At 26.3% G+C, this 17854-nt stretch overlaps 1 protein-coding gene across 1 annotated transcript; it reads right to left on the bottom strand.

Annotated features, from left to right (window-relative positions):
• Window positions 1-16168: 16168 nt before the first annotated feature.
• LOC124830735 (uncharacterized) lies at window positions 16169-17494 on the bottom strand. Its single transcript, XM_047304532.2, has 2 exons — window positions 17053-17494; window positions 16169-16716 (listed from the first exon to the last, which is right to left on the bottom strand). The coding sequence occupies exons 1-2, from the start codon at window positions 17328-17330 to the stop codon at window positions 16380-16382; spliced, it is 615 nt and encodes a 204-aa protein (XP_047160488.1). The 5' UTR covers window positions 17331-17494; the 3' UTR covers window positions 16169-16379.
• Between the last annotated feature and the right edge of the window lie 360 nt (window positions 17495-17854).

Genomic DNA, 17854 nt, shown 5'->3' with positions numbered 1-17854 from the left:
TTATTTGATTATTTTTTTATTTGAATAATTAAGATAAAATTATAGTGAAAAAAAAATATTATAAAATCGTTTGAATTTTAATTTCATGTGTTTTATTTTTTATTTAAATTTATGATATTGACTAGTTTTTCAAAATTTATATTTTGACACAATTTATTTAAATTTTTTTAGAAATATTGAATTTATTTGTATTAATATTTTATTGAATAATTTGATTTAAAAATTATTTTTTATTTATGTAATATTTTAAATATTAATTGTTAAATAATTTTATTTAAAATTAAAAATATGTATACATGTATATATAAATATTTTTTATATTCGTGATATTTAAAGTATAAATAATCGAACAACATTTTTAAATGGGACAAGAAAATAAATAAATGAACAATTAGGATGATAACGATCTATTTTAATGATGACATACTTTAACACATTTTTAAACCACTTATCTTTTATAGTTTTTTAATCTTATGAAGTGAATTCTAGTACTTTTAAAATAAATTAACAGTACTTAAAAATAAATCTTATATCATTATGATATTATATATTATGAATTTGAAATTTAATGTTCAAGATCCAGAATCTTCTCTATACATTTAATTTTAATTATATAAATAGCCATTTATTTAATATGTCACACCGATTAAAATACCAATTAAAAATTATGGGTAACATTTTCTGAAATTTCAAAAAAATATGGATATTTTTTAATCTGGTAAGAAAAACTTTGAAATGGAAAGGTATCCATATATTAATTTTTAAAGATAAAATAAAATGCTCAGAATTCTAAAATGTCAAATAACACATTTAATAAGTTTATTACTCAAATAACACATTATTTAACTAAATTAATATAAATATTGATTTGCAATTATCGATTATTTTTAAAGAGAATATTCCAATTTTGGAAGGGAAGCTTTTTTGTTTTTTTCTAATCAAGTATTGACCTTTTTAAACGCGAATATTATTGTTTAATTTTGGCGGGAAATTTTTGTCCTTTATGATTATGATCAAGACAGTAACCTAACAAAAGCTGTACTTTATGTTGTCACTTGCGGTGTGGTGGGACAGTTTCGTATTTAGAGAAAATAATATTTATTTAATTTTTTTCCATTTTTTCAAGAACAAGAATAAATAAAAAATAGAATAATTAGTATAACTATTATTATAATTTATTTTTAATATAATATATTATATATTATAATTTTAAAATATTAATTAATTTAAATTTTATTAATATTGATATAATTAAGTACGTATTTACTTTTTAATAATAATTAATCATATGATTTTTTTAATAAGTAAATGTGACCGATCATTACTAAAGACTAAGTATATATTTAATTACATCAAATCAAATTAATATAATTAAAATTAAAATGTTTTAATTTTTTATTATATAAAAATAAAAAATAAACTGTGTTAGTATTTATTATAGTAAACGTTTTTCTCGTAATGAAAAAGAAAATATAATTGACTGGTATGCGCTCATAAATAATAACCTGGTAACTAAATTCATTGAAAAGGCGTATTTGATTAAAATGTTCCAACTCAGATAATTTGTCAAGAATTTACAAAATAAACATAACATTAATTTAATACATAAATATTAAATAATTTTATAAAACTATTATTTTATAGGATTGTGTATTATGAGGAATCAACATCATTTCGGGTATACTGTGTGAAAAATATTTAGAAAATATTGATAATTTATCGGCCACGTACAAAAAGTAATCACATTTTTAATAAGAAAATTCATAATAATAAAAATTCACCACGTTTATATGCATCAAAATTCTATAAATAAGTTAACCATTGTCAGCTTTAATAGTTTTTTTCTGTAACATTCGTTATGCATTAATACTCAGTCATTTAAACATTGGATACTCTTTTGCAAAAGGATAGTTCCCTACCCATCTAGATCCGTATAAGTGCATATTATATTATTGATATAAAATACTTGTTATTTTCATTATTGATTAATCTTAACCAAAAATTTGAGAGATCATATAATTCATTCATAAGACACAAATATAGCGAATATTCAAACATGATTGGAAAGAATCACTCGAAAACTTTACCTTCTTGAGAGTTAAAAAATTGATTTTGTGAACTTTACAAAAACGAATTCAGAGATTTTTTTTATTTTTTTAAAGAAAAAGAAGAATCAGTATTGCATGTGACGGCAAAGTATTGAAAATTCAAGTCTAACTCTAAGTCTCACATTTGATAGAAATAAGAAAGTAGAATACTATATAAAGAAGAAAGATTCATTATCTCACTGTCTTAAGATTTTGGATAGAGAGTGTTGTTAATCTCTTATGGTTTGACTGATATCTCATTGGTAGATATAAAGATGAAAGATTCATTGCCTTAAGGTTTTTTATAGAGAGTGGTGTCGATCTCTTATATGGTTAGATTTATATCTCGTTGGTATTGTGTCTCCCCGATGAACATCCTCCTCGATAGACCTAATACAAAAAACATAAATCGATAGTATTATTAAAGTGTGCTCAAAAGTTTAACCTGTGTAAATTTTGTTTTTTTAAGTAGATATTTTTTGGTAAATGAGCTTTTTGAGATAGTAGTTTACAATCCAATTAAAAAAAAACTAATTATTTTAATTAATTGCATGGTTTTGTTGTGAATGAGTGAATTGACTCATTTATAATATATGTGATGAGATGATAAAAGTATAATTATTGGTTGTGTTATTGTTTTGTTTTTGTTGTTTTATGATGTGAATGAAAATTTGTGTCTGATTGAGGAACCATATAATGGGTCTTTCAGATTGGATTAAATGGACTCATAGAACTAATTCTGAACTAAGTAGCTATCGTGTGGAAATGAGATAAAACACGTTAGGAGATAAAACAGGTATATTCTTTCATAATTTTTATTTTATGGAGATTTGTTAGGGATTCATAAACTGAACTGAGCTTTAAAACAGTTCAGACAAACTGAACTGAACTGTTTTTTGTTTTATCAAACTGGACTGAACTGAAGTATACTAAATTGTACTAAACTACAATATAAACTAAACTGAACTACTAACTATACTAATTTTAAACTGAATTATGCTAATTTTAAACTGAATTGTACTAGTTTTTAAACTGAATTGTATTAGTTTTTAAACTGAATTGTACTAGTTTTTAAACTGAATTGTACTAGTTTTTAAACTGAATAGTATAACAATACATGTTCTTTTTAATTGAAATTTATTTTAATATTTATTTTATTTTATTCATAAGTGTCTTACAAATTAACTTTTTAATATTTGATATTATTATTTTCTATTTTATTTATATTTTTTTTATTACTATATGTGTATGGAAATTATTTTATTATTTATTTATTTATTTTATTTATTTTATTTTTTTATTATATTTATTTTGTCATGACTATTATTTTACTTTTATATTTATTTTTTAAATTTTTTATTTATATTTTTTTGTTTTATATGTGTATATAATTTATTTTATCTTTTTATCTACTTATTTTATTTTAAAATAATTTTTTATTTATATTTATTTTGTTCCCTCGTAAAATTGTTTTATTAATCAATTATTTATTATTTGTATTTTATTATGTAAAAATTAAACAAGTATTTATTAATTATTATAATATAATAAAAGATGATGCTAGAAAAATTACTCTTGATAAACGTTTGTTAATTTTTTTGTCATTTGATATTTCTATAATATTAATTATTTTTGCTACATTACTATTTTTTTATGATATTTCGTTATATATTCATTTAATAAAATTTAACGTTAAAAAATATATTTTATTTTTAGTATGTAAAATACTATCATTTAAAAATAATAATATTGATATTTATTTTAAAGTAAGTTGATTTTTAAAATAAATAGTTATTTTAGTGTGTGTGCTTACACACATTTTAATATCATTAAAAGTTTTTTTAACATATTTTTACATATTTAATAATATGTTAAAGAATATAATATATTTAAAGTATTATTTTTTTATATAGTCTTTTTTTTATGATTTATATTACTTAATCATTTAATAAAATTAAATTTAAAAAAATATATTTTACTTTTATTACTTAAAATAATATTATTTAAAAAGTAATATATGTTTATTGATGAAAAAATATAAAAATTTGTGATAAAAAATTGTCTTAAAAAATTCATTATTAATTTTTTATTTGAACGGTTTCTTTTATTAATATTTTATTATTAAATAACGTTTTCGCAAGACGGAGCAATTGAATGGGAACTAGAGAAAGAAAATAGTAGATACAGTTCTCACAGTTAACTGAACCGAAACTGTTATAAGTTCAGTTTTTAAAAACTAAACCATAAAATATTATACTGAACTTTTAGTAAAAGTGGATCAGTTTTTTTAAGTATAATATAGTATAGTTAACTATAGTACAGTACAGATCAGTTATTTTTGCCCAGTCCTAGTAATGGGTATCCATGGGGTCGGATAGTATAATACTCACACTCGTCCGTTTATAAGCATGTATTAAAATATCAGCAAACCGCAAATAATAAATATCCGCAAGTGCCAACTATTCGTCACAGGTTTTTATCTGCGGACGCAGATTTTTTTCCCCATCCCTAGTAGGTACTATTCGTACTCGACCCGACCCGTTGTTACCCATAAACATGAATCTGTTGTTTTATAAGACTATTGTTTACTCTCGCTAGACGAACTAAAAGGCGTATGGCTAGAGGGAGAGGATTTGGGAAGGGATAATGAGTATTTTTCAAGAGAATAAGTGCGATAGGCTAAGTAAAGCCTATGCAATGACAAAAATTCAATCATTATTATGTATGAGATATGTATGAAGTATTTTCAAAGAGAAAATGCTTTATTATGTGACTTTAGGTGGTGTATTGAATAGAGAATTTTTTGATAAGATTATTCATTGTTAGACATTTTAACTCACATAAAAAAATACCTAAGTGATGAAAGTCGATGAAGGTCCTATAACGAAATTTATTATGGCAAAGTTAAAGTGAATTAACTATATTATATTAAGATATTAGGTTTTTATATATTTTGGACGAAGTAGAACCTGGGTGATAATTATTAAAGTCTACTCAATATTTATGTGATAAGTGTATAATCTCTAATGTGTTATTCAACACAAAAGTTTTTAAAAAATAGTGATATGGTGTCAATCTATTGTAGTTTCATATTTTGAATTAAGACGATGAATTTGATTGATGTGTGTTATGTATGCTTTTATAAATCTTTTAAATATATTAATTTATACTAATTTTTTTTATTCTTGTTTCTATCTACGTGATATTGTGTTGCACGGGATGAATGGATTCTACAAATGAAAAATTCTCATGGACAATTGGGAGAGTTTAAATAAGTAAAGATATTTTGGATATATATAAAAATATATAGAATTTATTTTGGATATATATATATATATATATTATTTTGAAAAAGTTTGTCATAGGAATATGGTAAACTAATTTTATATATACTTATATTAATTTGCTATATGATAATTAGTTGCACGGTTACTAATAATGTACATGTACTTGCTAGTAGGTTCATTACAATTACAATAATTATTAATATTTTTAACTTTTAATGTATTATATTGTGCATAATTTTTTTAATTACAATAATTATTAAACTTTAATTTCCTTTTTAACCGAAACATTCATTACCACTAATTCTCAATCATTTAAACATGATGGCTACTCATTTGCAAGGTGGTCTCCTCCCATCTGGATCCATGTAAATACACATTAAATTATTGATATAAAATATTTATGAATTTCATTAGTGATTAATCTTGACCAGAAAAGTTTGAGGTCATCTAATTCATTCATAAGGACAAACGAAAGACTAATACAGTGAATATTCAAACATCTAACGAATCACTCGAAAACTTTGCTTTCTTGGGGGTTAAAAAATTGATTACGTGAACTTTACAAAAACGTATTCAGAGATTTTTTTGTAATTTTCTTTTAAGAAAAAGAATCTGTATTGTGTGGTTGGGTGGGATTCCAGCTATGTTAATTGGTCCATTGGGGCACAGTGGAAGTCAAAAGACAACCAAGGGAACATGGTCATAACACGTCATCTGATCTCTAAAATTAGAAAAGAATATTTCATTTAATAATGTCGTGTTGTGTTAAAATATTATAAAAATATATATTAATACTATTGTCCCAAAAAATTATCGACGTGAGATTCTTCTTGAAACGTCATTTAACAACTTTTTATAATGATTAAACTTTTAGTTTGTAAACTTAGATAAACTTAAATGTTAAATTAAAATTTCTTTTAAATGTTATAATTATTTTAAATCAATGAGTTAATTTTTGTATGTATCAGATGATATTTTGAGATTATATTAAATATTAATATTTAACACATAAAAGAATGAATATCATTTAATTTAAATGATTATATTTATTTTCAAATTGACATATAATAATAATTAAAGTTTAAAAAAAATAAATAATAATTTCACATTTAGAAAAACATATTTAAGATAGTCCAATATAAAGGAAGTTTGCTAGAAAGTGACTATGAGGTTGGTCTCGTAATAAATATTCCAATTGAGTAGCTGAAATTTGACCTACTTCCCTTTCTTGTTTTTATTCTCGTCACCCCTCAGGAACCAGCCTCCCTAACAAAACAACAACAATATAATAACAACAAAATTCACCAGTTTATTGCTCCATGTCAATTTACAACTTTTTTGTATGTATATACAAGTGTATAATAATTCCAAATATAACTGAAAACATTTACTAAACAATTAAAATATGTAAACACCAATTTTTAAAACATTTTAATCGCACTAAAAGTGACCACAATTTGAGGCAAAGAAGCTTCGAAAACGTGCATAAATACTTTAGCTCACGTTGTAATAATGTTTTAAGACTCTATTTTAATTTAGTAAATAAAAGAAGAAGCTAAGCTAATTTTTTATATATTAATTATTTAAATAAAAATTTTATCCAATTTATATTACTGTATTCTTTGTTAGCATATATATAAAATTTGGTTATGAACAAAAATATTTAAAAAGTTAAAGAAAAAAATGTAATACATATACATAGGAATGATGAGAGTTTTTTTTTTAAAGAAACAAATTATTACTTATACTATATAGACCGATCGGTCAATTATAAAAAATAGTCAATTCTGAAAATTTTAAAACAATGTTATCCAAACGATCACTTGATAATCGTTCAGTGCTCCGCAAATCAAAGATTTTATAATTTGATCAACAATGTACAAAGATGTTTAGATGATATTGGATTTGATCAACTTATCAAAAACACATTTCAAAACCTATAAATATAAAAATAAGTGATTATATTTATTAGACATTTACGCTGTGTTCGATTTAACTGTTCACACAGTTTGCGAGCAAGGAATTAAGCTCGTTATGCGTTCGGTTGAAGTGAAATACACGGACGGATTTGCGATGAAATGCGGGATGGTTGCAATGTTCAGTCACCCGCGGTTGTGATGAGATTTGAGTGGATTGCCGCGGAAAAGTCGTATGTGCCCTCCAATTTAAGCAACGACGAGGGTGGCGTAACCGGTTACAGCAGAGTGTAACCGGTTACAGAAGAATGAAGTTTTGGCTGGCACACACGTAACCGGTTACAGGCTATATATTTTTCAGTTTTTTGTATAATTATTTTAATATTATAATTTAAAAAGATCTACGTCTTAATAAAATTAGGTATATTATATTTTCTAATTTATTAAAAATAAGTTGATTATTTAATTTTTATAATTTTTAAACATTAATTTTATAAATTATTCATAATTTTTTTTTCTTTATAAACATTTTTACAATTAAATATAACATTTATAAATAACATTTTATATTACTTTTATAACTAGGGGTATTTTGATAATCTTTAATTTCTACCAATTAAACTAATTTTTAAAATCTATCACATCAATCAAATTCTACACTAATTCTGACAAACTTTACTTCCAAATCCACTCTCAATTACCCATAAATCCACTCAAAAAAACAACTAAAAAACTATCCTCAAATCCATTCAAATCATATCTCCAAAATCATCTACCCAAAAGATCGAAGCCTTAGTATCAAGAACTTAATTAAGTGAGGTGGTTTAAAGTATGAACCTTACCAACCAAAACATTTGATAATGAAGAAAAAACGTAAAGATAACGTTACATGTTTAAGAGAGAGTAATTAAATTTTGAAGTAAACAATTAAATGAATTTAGGAATTGTAAAGAAAAAATGATAGTATAGGGTTTTGTTATTGTATGATATGTTGTGTTGTGACATAGAAGGTGTGTATTCCACTCTGGACATGGTTGTGGTCCAGCCAAATAATGTTGTTTCGCTGCTGTGCCGACCCTACTACCTCCTCAATTTTGCTTTCTCTTCCCTGCAACTTGCTTTTTTTATCATACATGAATCTTTCTTTCATCATTTTCTTTCATCATTTTCTGTGCTATTCTCTGCATCCATCGTCCTTGAAAATGTAATTATTGTATCATATGATTCACTTATTATAAATTTATTTTTGACCTTTCAGATTGGATTCCTTTTCGTATACCACCTTTTCGAAATTGTCTGCTATCTTTTATGCCATTACATATACTCAACTTTATTAGGCGTTTTATTTTTAGCCAAATCATTATCTTTTTGTTACGAGAAAGCATCACTAGATACCAGTTCACATTACTTAAAAAAATGTTATTTTAATACAAGTTTCATTTATACAAACGGTTTAAAATAATAAATATAGTTTACTTGTAACCGAAAAATATTTTTCTTATAAATAATTTTATGGAAATGTTCGTATATTCAGTAATATTAATGTTCAATAATAATTACTGCTATTATTATGTATTTGAAGTAAGTATGATTTGATTGATATTATTATCATTATCAAGTTACCTTTTTTTATAGCATATAATAACATAAATTATGCAAAAAAGTTGGCATGCAAACATAATTTGTTACTCTGCATGTGCATATGATTTTTTTTTCTCCTCTGCACGATCATTGTGTTCTGTTTCTCCATATACCTTAAATAGTATATATTCTAATAATAATAATTAAAACAAAAGTAATAATAAGAAATGTTTAAATAGACTTTCTAACTACAGTCCTTTCACTATGCTCAATAATCTTATGTCGTGTAAGAGTTAAAGTAACATATATTTTTCTTAATTACAAGAAAATTTTTAAAATAACAATTAATTTGAAGATGAAAATTAGTTAAATGACTATTTTATAAACTATAAATTATTGATATTAAAAATAATCTTTATTATTAATAAAAAAAATTATTCATAGTCTTCGTCTTTAACATTAATCATAATTTTTTTTAATTATTTATTATTATTGAATTTAAATTAGTCTTTAATTAATAAAAAACTAATTTAGAATTAAAATAATAGTAAGTAACTTAGTAGTTTTGATTCACAAACCCATTATAATTTTTCATTAAGAGTAGAGATTATTTTAGTACTAAAAACTTTTATTTATAAAATAGTATCCAATTATTGTTTGCTTCTTAATTAGTAATTATTTAATAATTTTCTAATAAAACTCTTTCTATCTTTTGTGATGTCTTTTAATTATAAACATCTGAATTCTAAAATGATAATATATCAAACGCTATCTTAAAGTGGAAACATTAATATCATATTATTTCTCTCAAACTTTGACTAAATTGGAGATTCAAACTTCAAATCAGACCATACTTATTTATTTAGTTAATTAATAATAAAATTATTTATTTCGTTTTAAGTTAAATAGTCTTTAAAAAATTATTTTCGTTTTCAATTTTTTTAAACCAAGCTATATATTTTAGGTTTCTTCATCTCTCTCCCTCTTTTATAATAATAAGTATATTTTTACTTTTTTTAATACATCTATTTGCTTAAGCTTAGTCTTTTATTTAAAAATAATTCACTACAAAAGTAAGAGACTATGAATTACACAACAAACCATTGATATTCTAAATTTAAACAAAATAAAATAATATATATTTCTTTTCTTTTTTATTTTTTACCAAATTAAATAAATACATGCTTCATAAGCGTTTTCTACCAATAAAATATTTCTCCCCCATACTTTATAATAGTTTTGATGTTTTTGATTCTTTTAATTTCAGTGATACTTAAAAAACAATAGTGTCTTCATTTGGATACAAATGTATTGTGTTGATTGAAACCATATTTAAATCTGAAAAAATTCTACTAGCATAAAAGATTCAAAATACTGAATAGCATTATTATTCTATATTATCTTTCAAAATGAGTTAATTAAGATCAATGAGCTGGTTCTGATTCGATAAGATTAAAGACATAACCTAACTATATATCTAACCTAATTAGTTTTTATAATTAATCGTGGTTCAACCATTATTGCCCCTGCAACCTATAGGGCTAAGGATTTGTTTATAATTTTGAACTTATTATATTCTACTATTAAATTGGGTTTATAATGCAAGAATTAGGTTACCAGACCAAACTTTTTCCTTTTCTTTTTTCTAGTTGGATCACATTCAGTATCCACCACAACTAAAACAAATAAAAAAATAAACTAAAATTACATCATGCTTACAATTGGAAATGCATTTTGAATAATTTGGAATGTGTTTACATATTTCAAAATGTATTTCAAATTCTATTAATTTTAAATATAAATTTTGAATTGTATAAATTTTATACTTCAAATTATATACTTTAGAATATAAAATCTGTATTTAAAATCTATATTTTTTTATACATTTTAAAATGTAATTTTTTATTTTAAATTATAGGTTTAAGAATACAATTTTTTTAAATATATTTTCATTACATAATTCAGAACTAAAACTTATAAATAAAAAGTAGAAAAGAAAAAAAACTTAATGGACCGTCATCAACACACACCACCACTGGCCACGATCCTGAAATACAACATCAACCAGCACAACCAACCTCACACACAACAATACAAACGCTATGACACTATCAATGCCTAAATTTATTTTCAGAAGAGTAAATCTGGTATTTTGAAAGTTATGGGAGCGAAGATTGAGAACATGGGTGCAGGAAGAAGGACCCTTGAGGAAGGAAGAGAAGCACTAATGTCCGTTATACGGCCCAGTTGGAATCATGAGTCTATTTTAGGCTAATAATGTGGGCTTTCTCAATACCCCAAATTAGAGAATTTCTTCCTGCATTACCATACGTTTCTTCGCATTCACATAACTTTTAAAATTGTAATTATACCCTTTGTGAAATTAACAGAGAAACATATTTTCGATTAAGCAATTTCTAAATATTTCAAATTACTGTAAAATAAATTTTTATTCTGAATTATACTGTTTATAATACAAATTTTTAAAAAATTTAAATTGTAAACTATATTTTAAATTATACAATTTGTAATATAAATTTATATTTTGAATAGTAAAATTCATAATATAAATTTAAAAAAGAAATTAAAATATAAATTATTTTTCAAATTAATTATATAACTTGTAATGTAGGTTTATATTTCAAATTCTAAAATTTGCAAGACTAACAATTGTTGATGTTTTAAAAATATTAAAAGTAGGGATGACAAAAATATCCGTATCTAGATAAAGTTCATTATGGATAGTTGGTATTCACAAGTATTAGGTACTTACGGATAGTGGATAATTCAATACCCGCTCATTAATGGGTGTTACTCCCTCCACCACCGCATTTTCTCCCTCCACCTCCCCAATTCTATTACATATTTTTTGAATTACAAAACTAACCTTTTATAATTACAAAAATAACTTTTTTTACTTTTTAATCCTAATTATTTACTTTAACCCTAAAATCTATCTTTCTACCCCTTCTCACCACCTCCCAACTCTCTCATATTCTCATCCAAACTCCATCACATCCGTTTCTCATCTTCCATTTTTCCTCTATATTTGTTTTCTTCCTCCTTCAGCGGTTCAGCGGTGTATACTAATAACAATAAAGATCCTCAAAAATACATTATTAAAATACATCAAAATATATTCAAAAATAATATATCAAAAAATATAAATTATATTATTTAAATATCTTCAAAATTAATATAAAAAAAACAGTAAAATATAAACCGTATAATCTTTAAACGGATGTTGACATCCGTTTAAAGATTATACGGTTTATATTTTAGGGTTTTATTACGCACCTTCACGCCTCTGAACCTTTCACGCCTCTGAACCAGCACCTTGAAGCACCACCACACTCACGGCTGAAGATGAATTGCTTTCCCCACTTTCAATCTTACTAAACACAAAGTCCATCACACTCTCACGTCACAATTCTATAAAAGAGAAGAAGAAGTGGAACATGAGAGACAACCCAAGGGTAGTGGAACGTAAGAGATGACCTGGGAAAAATAATAAAGAGAAAGAGGGAAGAATGATAAAGAGAATGAATGTCCACGTGAGATTTTAAATAATATTAACCCTAAAATTTTAATAAGGGTAAAATAGGAATGAAAAAATAAAGAAAAGGGTAAAAGGGGAATGGGGTGGTGGAGGAAGCAAGTTGTGGTGGTGGAGGGAGTAACACCCCTCATTAATTGGTTGAGTTGAAGTATCATACTACTCATATTCGCGGGTATCCATTATTTATTAAGAAAATAAAATTACATTTTTATCCTTTATTATGTTTAAGTTATTGTTGAGGTTTAATCTAAATATGTATATTTTGTTAGCAATAATTTAAGAAAACATCCCCAATCAATTAAAGATATTTCAGAAAATAGGAACGAAAAATTACATTATTGTAATATTTACATATAAATGTTAGTTACTTATGAAATGTATATAGACTATTGTGTTTTCCCATCAAACTCATTCATGAGTATAAAAATTAGAGAGATGCATATAGACTCTTACGCTTTCCATCAAACTCATCCATTAGATGGTATAAGAATTAGAACATGTTCACATATCTCATGTCTATATATAGTTGTGACCTCTACACTCTGTTTTCAATTTTATCTTCCCCTTTAAAATTCTACCATTTGATGTTTGAAACTTGTTTTGTTTTCTTGTGAGATTATTGTCACTCAAATAATTGTTTCAAGACTTAGTTATGATTTCACTCTTTTCTATTATCTTCATTTCTTACAATTTAATTTGGACCTGATTTAAAAATTCAAAATATTTTTTTTCTAAACGGATACGATTTTCTCATGTAAGTCGGATAGCAAGTAAATATTATTCGTGTCTGACCCAATCCATTGTGATCCCTACTTGGAAGGTGATGTATAGGTTCAAAAATCATATTGGTCACCCTTCAATGGCAGTACTTTTAGTATATCTTCGATATTAGGTAGCTCAAAATTATAAACTGGAGACTGATAAGTGTGAAAAAGAGTTGTTTTTATACTTATAAATGAGCTCAATCTTGTAATTATTCATGTTGTTCCTCATTGAAAAGTTGTAATAGGTAGTAGATTGTTATGTAAAATATTGTACAGGAAATGGTGTATTATTTAGACTCTGTCAACCAATTTTCGCAAAGCGAAAGCCAAAATTCGCACTGCCAGAAGAAGAAAATTCGCATAGCGCACCAGTACATGTGCGCTGAGCGAATTAAAGGCTTTAAAAGACGTGACAAAGCGACAGAAACATCTTCTTCGGACAGAAGTTCCGGACTAAAGAAAGAAACGAAAACATCTCAGGAACTTCCGGAGACTACTTCAAGGCATCAAGACACCATTGTTGCAAGGGACTGCTTCAAATGTGTACGTTTTAGATGACTAGGAGTAGTTAAATTTCTCTTTCGTTGGGATTGGATGTAATGAACTCACTGTGATGCAATTTTCCTGTTCAATATATCGTTGTTCGTTCATATGCCCTTTCTTGAATTTATTATCATTGTATGAAAATATAATGTTATTTGAATGTCTTTGATTACTGGAAAGTAACTTTTAACATGAACGTAGATAGAGCACTTAAGTGATTTGGGATCTAGGGATAGATTCAATAACTTGATCATTCTTAACATCGGACTTAATGCAAATTGTATATTAAATTGACTAAGGTATTATCATTTTAATATATTAATTTAGAACTAGTTGCTAAGGGATTAGGACTAGTATGCCTTGATGTGAATGTTTGAATGAAGTAATGAAATATTGAACAGAGTTTTATATTCATGATTCATGAAACCCAATTCCAACTAAGTTTCTTTTAAATATAATTCCTTGCACACCAACTGTTTGATAAAAATACCAAAAAGAGTTTCTTGTGTTTTTTGTACACTTTGATGTCTAATTGAGTTATAAAAGAAATAATTGTCATGTGTTGCACAAGTTCCTTGGGAGAACGATACTTTGAACTTACTCTATATTACTTGGAACGATTTGGTATACTTGCCAAAAAGTTATCAGAGACATGCTTAAACAACGAAGTTGCAAAATGTTAGGCTATTTTCTTATGTGATGAAGAAATGCAGAAGTTGAGGTGCACGGTGAATAAGTTATGTAGAGTGTGAAAACAAATTATTATGTTTACACTGGATGACCGTCTAGTCAGCTCTTATCCATATAGCCATATGAAACATTACACTTAGGAAACGTCAAAACGTCTTAGCCTTGTTACTCCACCAACCGGTTGGTTAGTTGAATGACCAATCAATCATCTAAATATTTAACCATATGTAATAATCAAGTTTATAAATAAAATGTGTTTATCGGTTATTGAATGATAATTAAACTTATTTTAATTATAAGTCAATCTCAAAACATATAAATACAAGTTTTAGGTAAAAAGATAGATGATCATATAAGAAGATAAATGATCGTATTTATTGTAAATTTTAGATTTTACTATACTAATTGAACGAGTTATATTACTAACTTGAATATCGAAATACATGACTTACGAAATGAGAATGAAAGACTTAAGAAAACTTTACAACAAGAACTATGAAAATAACATTAAAAATTTTAAAAAAAGAAGTGTGACGTGGATTTCATACCACACACACCTGAAATAATATTTATAAAACATTAACACTGTGTTCGTTTGAAGGTATTTCACTGTTTACGTGAAATACCGAAGACGGATTTGATACAGGAATCATGTTCGCTTGCGACGATTTGGACAGAGGGAAAAGCGAAGATTTGCGAGATTTGGACATTATCAGCATCCCGCTAATTTGAGAAGATTTGCGCTGATTTACACGGAAAAGACTGCTTTGCCATGTAATATTATCAAATTTCCAAGCACACCGTTCAGCCATGCTTGGCACAGGAATGGCTGGCAAACGCGTAACCGGTTACGCGTCGCATAACCGGTTATGCAATATATATTTTTCAGTTTTTTTTTTAATTATTTTAATATTATAATTTAAAAAGATGTACATTTTAATAAAATTAGGTATATTATTTTCTAATTTATTAAAAATAAGTTGATTATTTAATTTTTATAATTTTTAAACATTAATTTTATAAATTATTCATAATATTTTTTTTTATAAATATTTTTACAATTAAATATAACATTTTATATTACTTTTATAATTAGGGACATTTTGGTAATCTTTAATTTCTACCAATTAAACTAATTTTTAAAATCTATCACATCAATCAAATCTTACACTAATTCTCACAAACTTTACTTCCAAATCCACTCTCAATTACCCACAAATCCACTAAAAAAACAACTAAAAAATTACCCTCAAATCCATTCAAATCATCTCCCCCAAATCATCTCTCCCAAATTTACCCAAAAGAACACAGCCTAAGACAATATTAGTGTGAAAAAGAAATTACATTTTGTTTTATTTTTTCAGAAAAGAACTGGTGTAAAATAAAAGGTGTTCTTAAATTAAATTGTAAAATTTAAGTCTAAAAATATCTCAGCCTACATCCAAATTTAGTCCAACTAGTGATGCCTTTTAGTTTTATATTTTGTAAAATTGATAAAGTCATATATGGTAAATTTAAAACATTATAAACATTTATTTAAGTATTTTATTTTCATAGCATCTGTAGCAAATAAAAAGCACAAGACTTTTTCTTAATGAGAAGTTAAGTCAGGCATGAGGTATGCTCGATTTAGACAAAATAGCAAAGTAAATCGCTAAGTTTGTGCAAGACATGGCTCTAGATTTAGTATATTTGAGGTTATTTAGAATTTTTGTTAGCTCTACAATGGTAACATTCTGGGAAAAAAAAAATCATCTGCATAAAAATTGTAAACCAAAATTGAACATGTGAAAAAATAAAATAAAATTTAGATTAGTTGTTGCTCTCTTTTTCCATCTCCAACAGTGCTTGCTCTGAAAAGAAACTACTGAATCATCATCCTCACATGGTACCCTCAAAAGTCAAAACAAAAACTCATTCAACAACAGCAAAAGCTTCCTTACAAATCCCTTTCATGCAAACAGCACAGTTTGATTAGGAATGGTGTTAGTGGTGGTTGATCTATGAGGAGGAATCGGTGGTCTACTACCCATGAAGTTAGAAGCACTTCCTTTTCTTGCATTCAAAGAAGAACACGAAGCCCTTGAACTTGCTGAATGCATCATTCCCCTCTTGGAAACAGCCCTTGAAACCCCTTCGTTCTCAGCCAACCCTCCTCCATAGCTCTTGCAAGACTTCAACCTCTTGTTGTAAGGCTTCTCTGGCTTTGCAAGATCCTCCAAGCTCCTCACATTTGTTAATGAAGTGAAAGACTGTGACTTCCCCTGGTAGAATTTTGATAACCCCCTCCTGCACACCACCATCACGACACACAAACTTCAGCAAATTCACACTCAAAAACTTTCATAAGAAATACTTCTTCTTGCTGACACTAATTTTCCCTTTAAAGATTCAAAATTGTTCTTTGAAACCAAGTTTTGTCTACTCACCGAGAGTTAGGATTCAAATACCTGGCTGTCTGGACTAATCACTTAATGTTTACCATGGAAGATTTAAGGGTTTTTTTTTTTATATACAGACTCATTTGTCTGAAAAATCCAAACCCATTTACTAATTTGAGGGTTTAAGAAAAACCAAACAAAATGAAGAAAGTTAAGAACAAGTGAGAGCAATCAAGAAACTTACTTGATGGGGAGTTGTTGAAAGATAGAAGACATGTCACTCAATGGATCAGGCACAACTACAAGTTGACGATGATCAGCCGAGGATGACGATGGAGAAGAAGAGGGAGGGGATGTCACTTCTTCAAAAGAGTCACATTCCAACGACGATGACCCACTAGAAATTTCAGAAACAGAGGGTGATGTTGAAGAGTAAGAAGAAGAAGAAGAGAAAGACCCAACAACATCAAGAACATCATCATGGTACACATGAACTGGTTCTTTCTTCTGGGCTTGCTCCATTGATCTGCAATGCTTTGTGTCTCGTGCTCTTGATCACAAACAAAATTTGACTGGGTATCACTTTATGACTTGTATCACACACAAAGAAACAGAAAATATATATATATATATATATATATATAGCATACACTTTTTCTGTGTGAGAACCATAAATGGAATGGAAGGTTTGAAAAATGTTGAGATGATTTATAAAGAATGTGGTAAGGTGGCGGATAAGATTAAAGGATCTTTTCCACTTTTGTTGTTAATATTCTTCTTTGGAAAGAAACAGTAAGATTCGGCTTTATCCGAATATGATTTCTCATTTTCTCTTGTCCCCCTTACCCTATCATCATGTATCCTTCTACTTTCTCTCTCCCTTACCTAAAATGTACCATTTTTCTTTATCTCTATTCTCCATTCTCACCTCAACACCTATCTCTAGCGCGTGATTTTCTCACATTTCAATGCATATTATATTTAGTTCATCACTTGCTGTTGAATAATATTTATGTCAAAATTCAAATGGGTCAAAGATTTACAAA

The sequence above is a fragment of the Vigna umbellata genome, chromosome 5 (assembly GCF_029865625.1).
Source record: "Vigna umbellata cultivar VRB3 chromosome 5, Vumbellata_1.0, whole genome shotgun sequence".
NCBI classification, from domain to species: domain Eukaryota; kingdom Viridiplantae; phylum Streptophyta; class Magnoliopsida; order Fabales; family Fabaceae; genus Vigna; species Vigna umbellata.
Note: the sequence above shows the minus strand (reverse complement) of the source record. Positions and strands in the feature narration are given on the sequence as shown.

Coding starts and splice junctions, on each gene's coding strand:
- LOC124830735 (XM_047304532.2), bottom strand. CDS start 17,330: ATGGAGCAAGCCCAGAAGAAAGAACCAGTTCATGTGTACCATGATGAT. Junction 16,717..17,052: donor TTTCAACAACTCCCCATCAA/GTAAGTTTCTTG, acceptor GGTGGTGTGCAG/GAGGGGGTTATCAAAATTCT.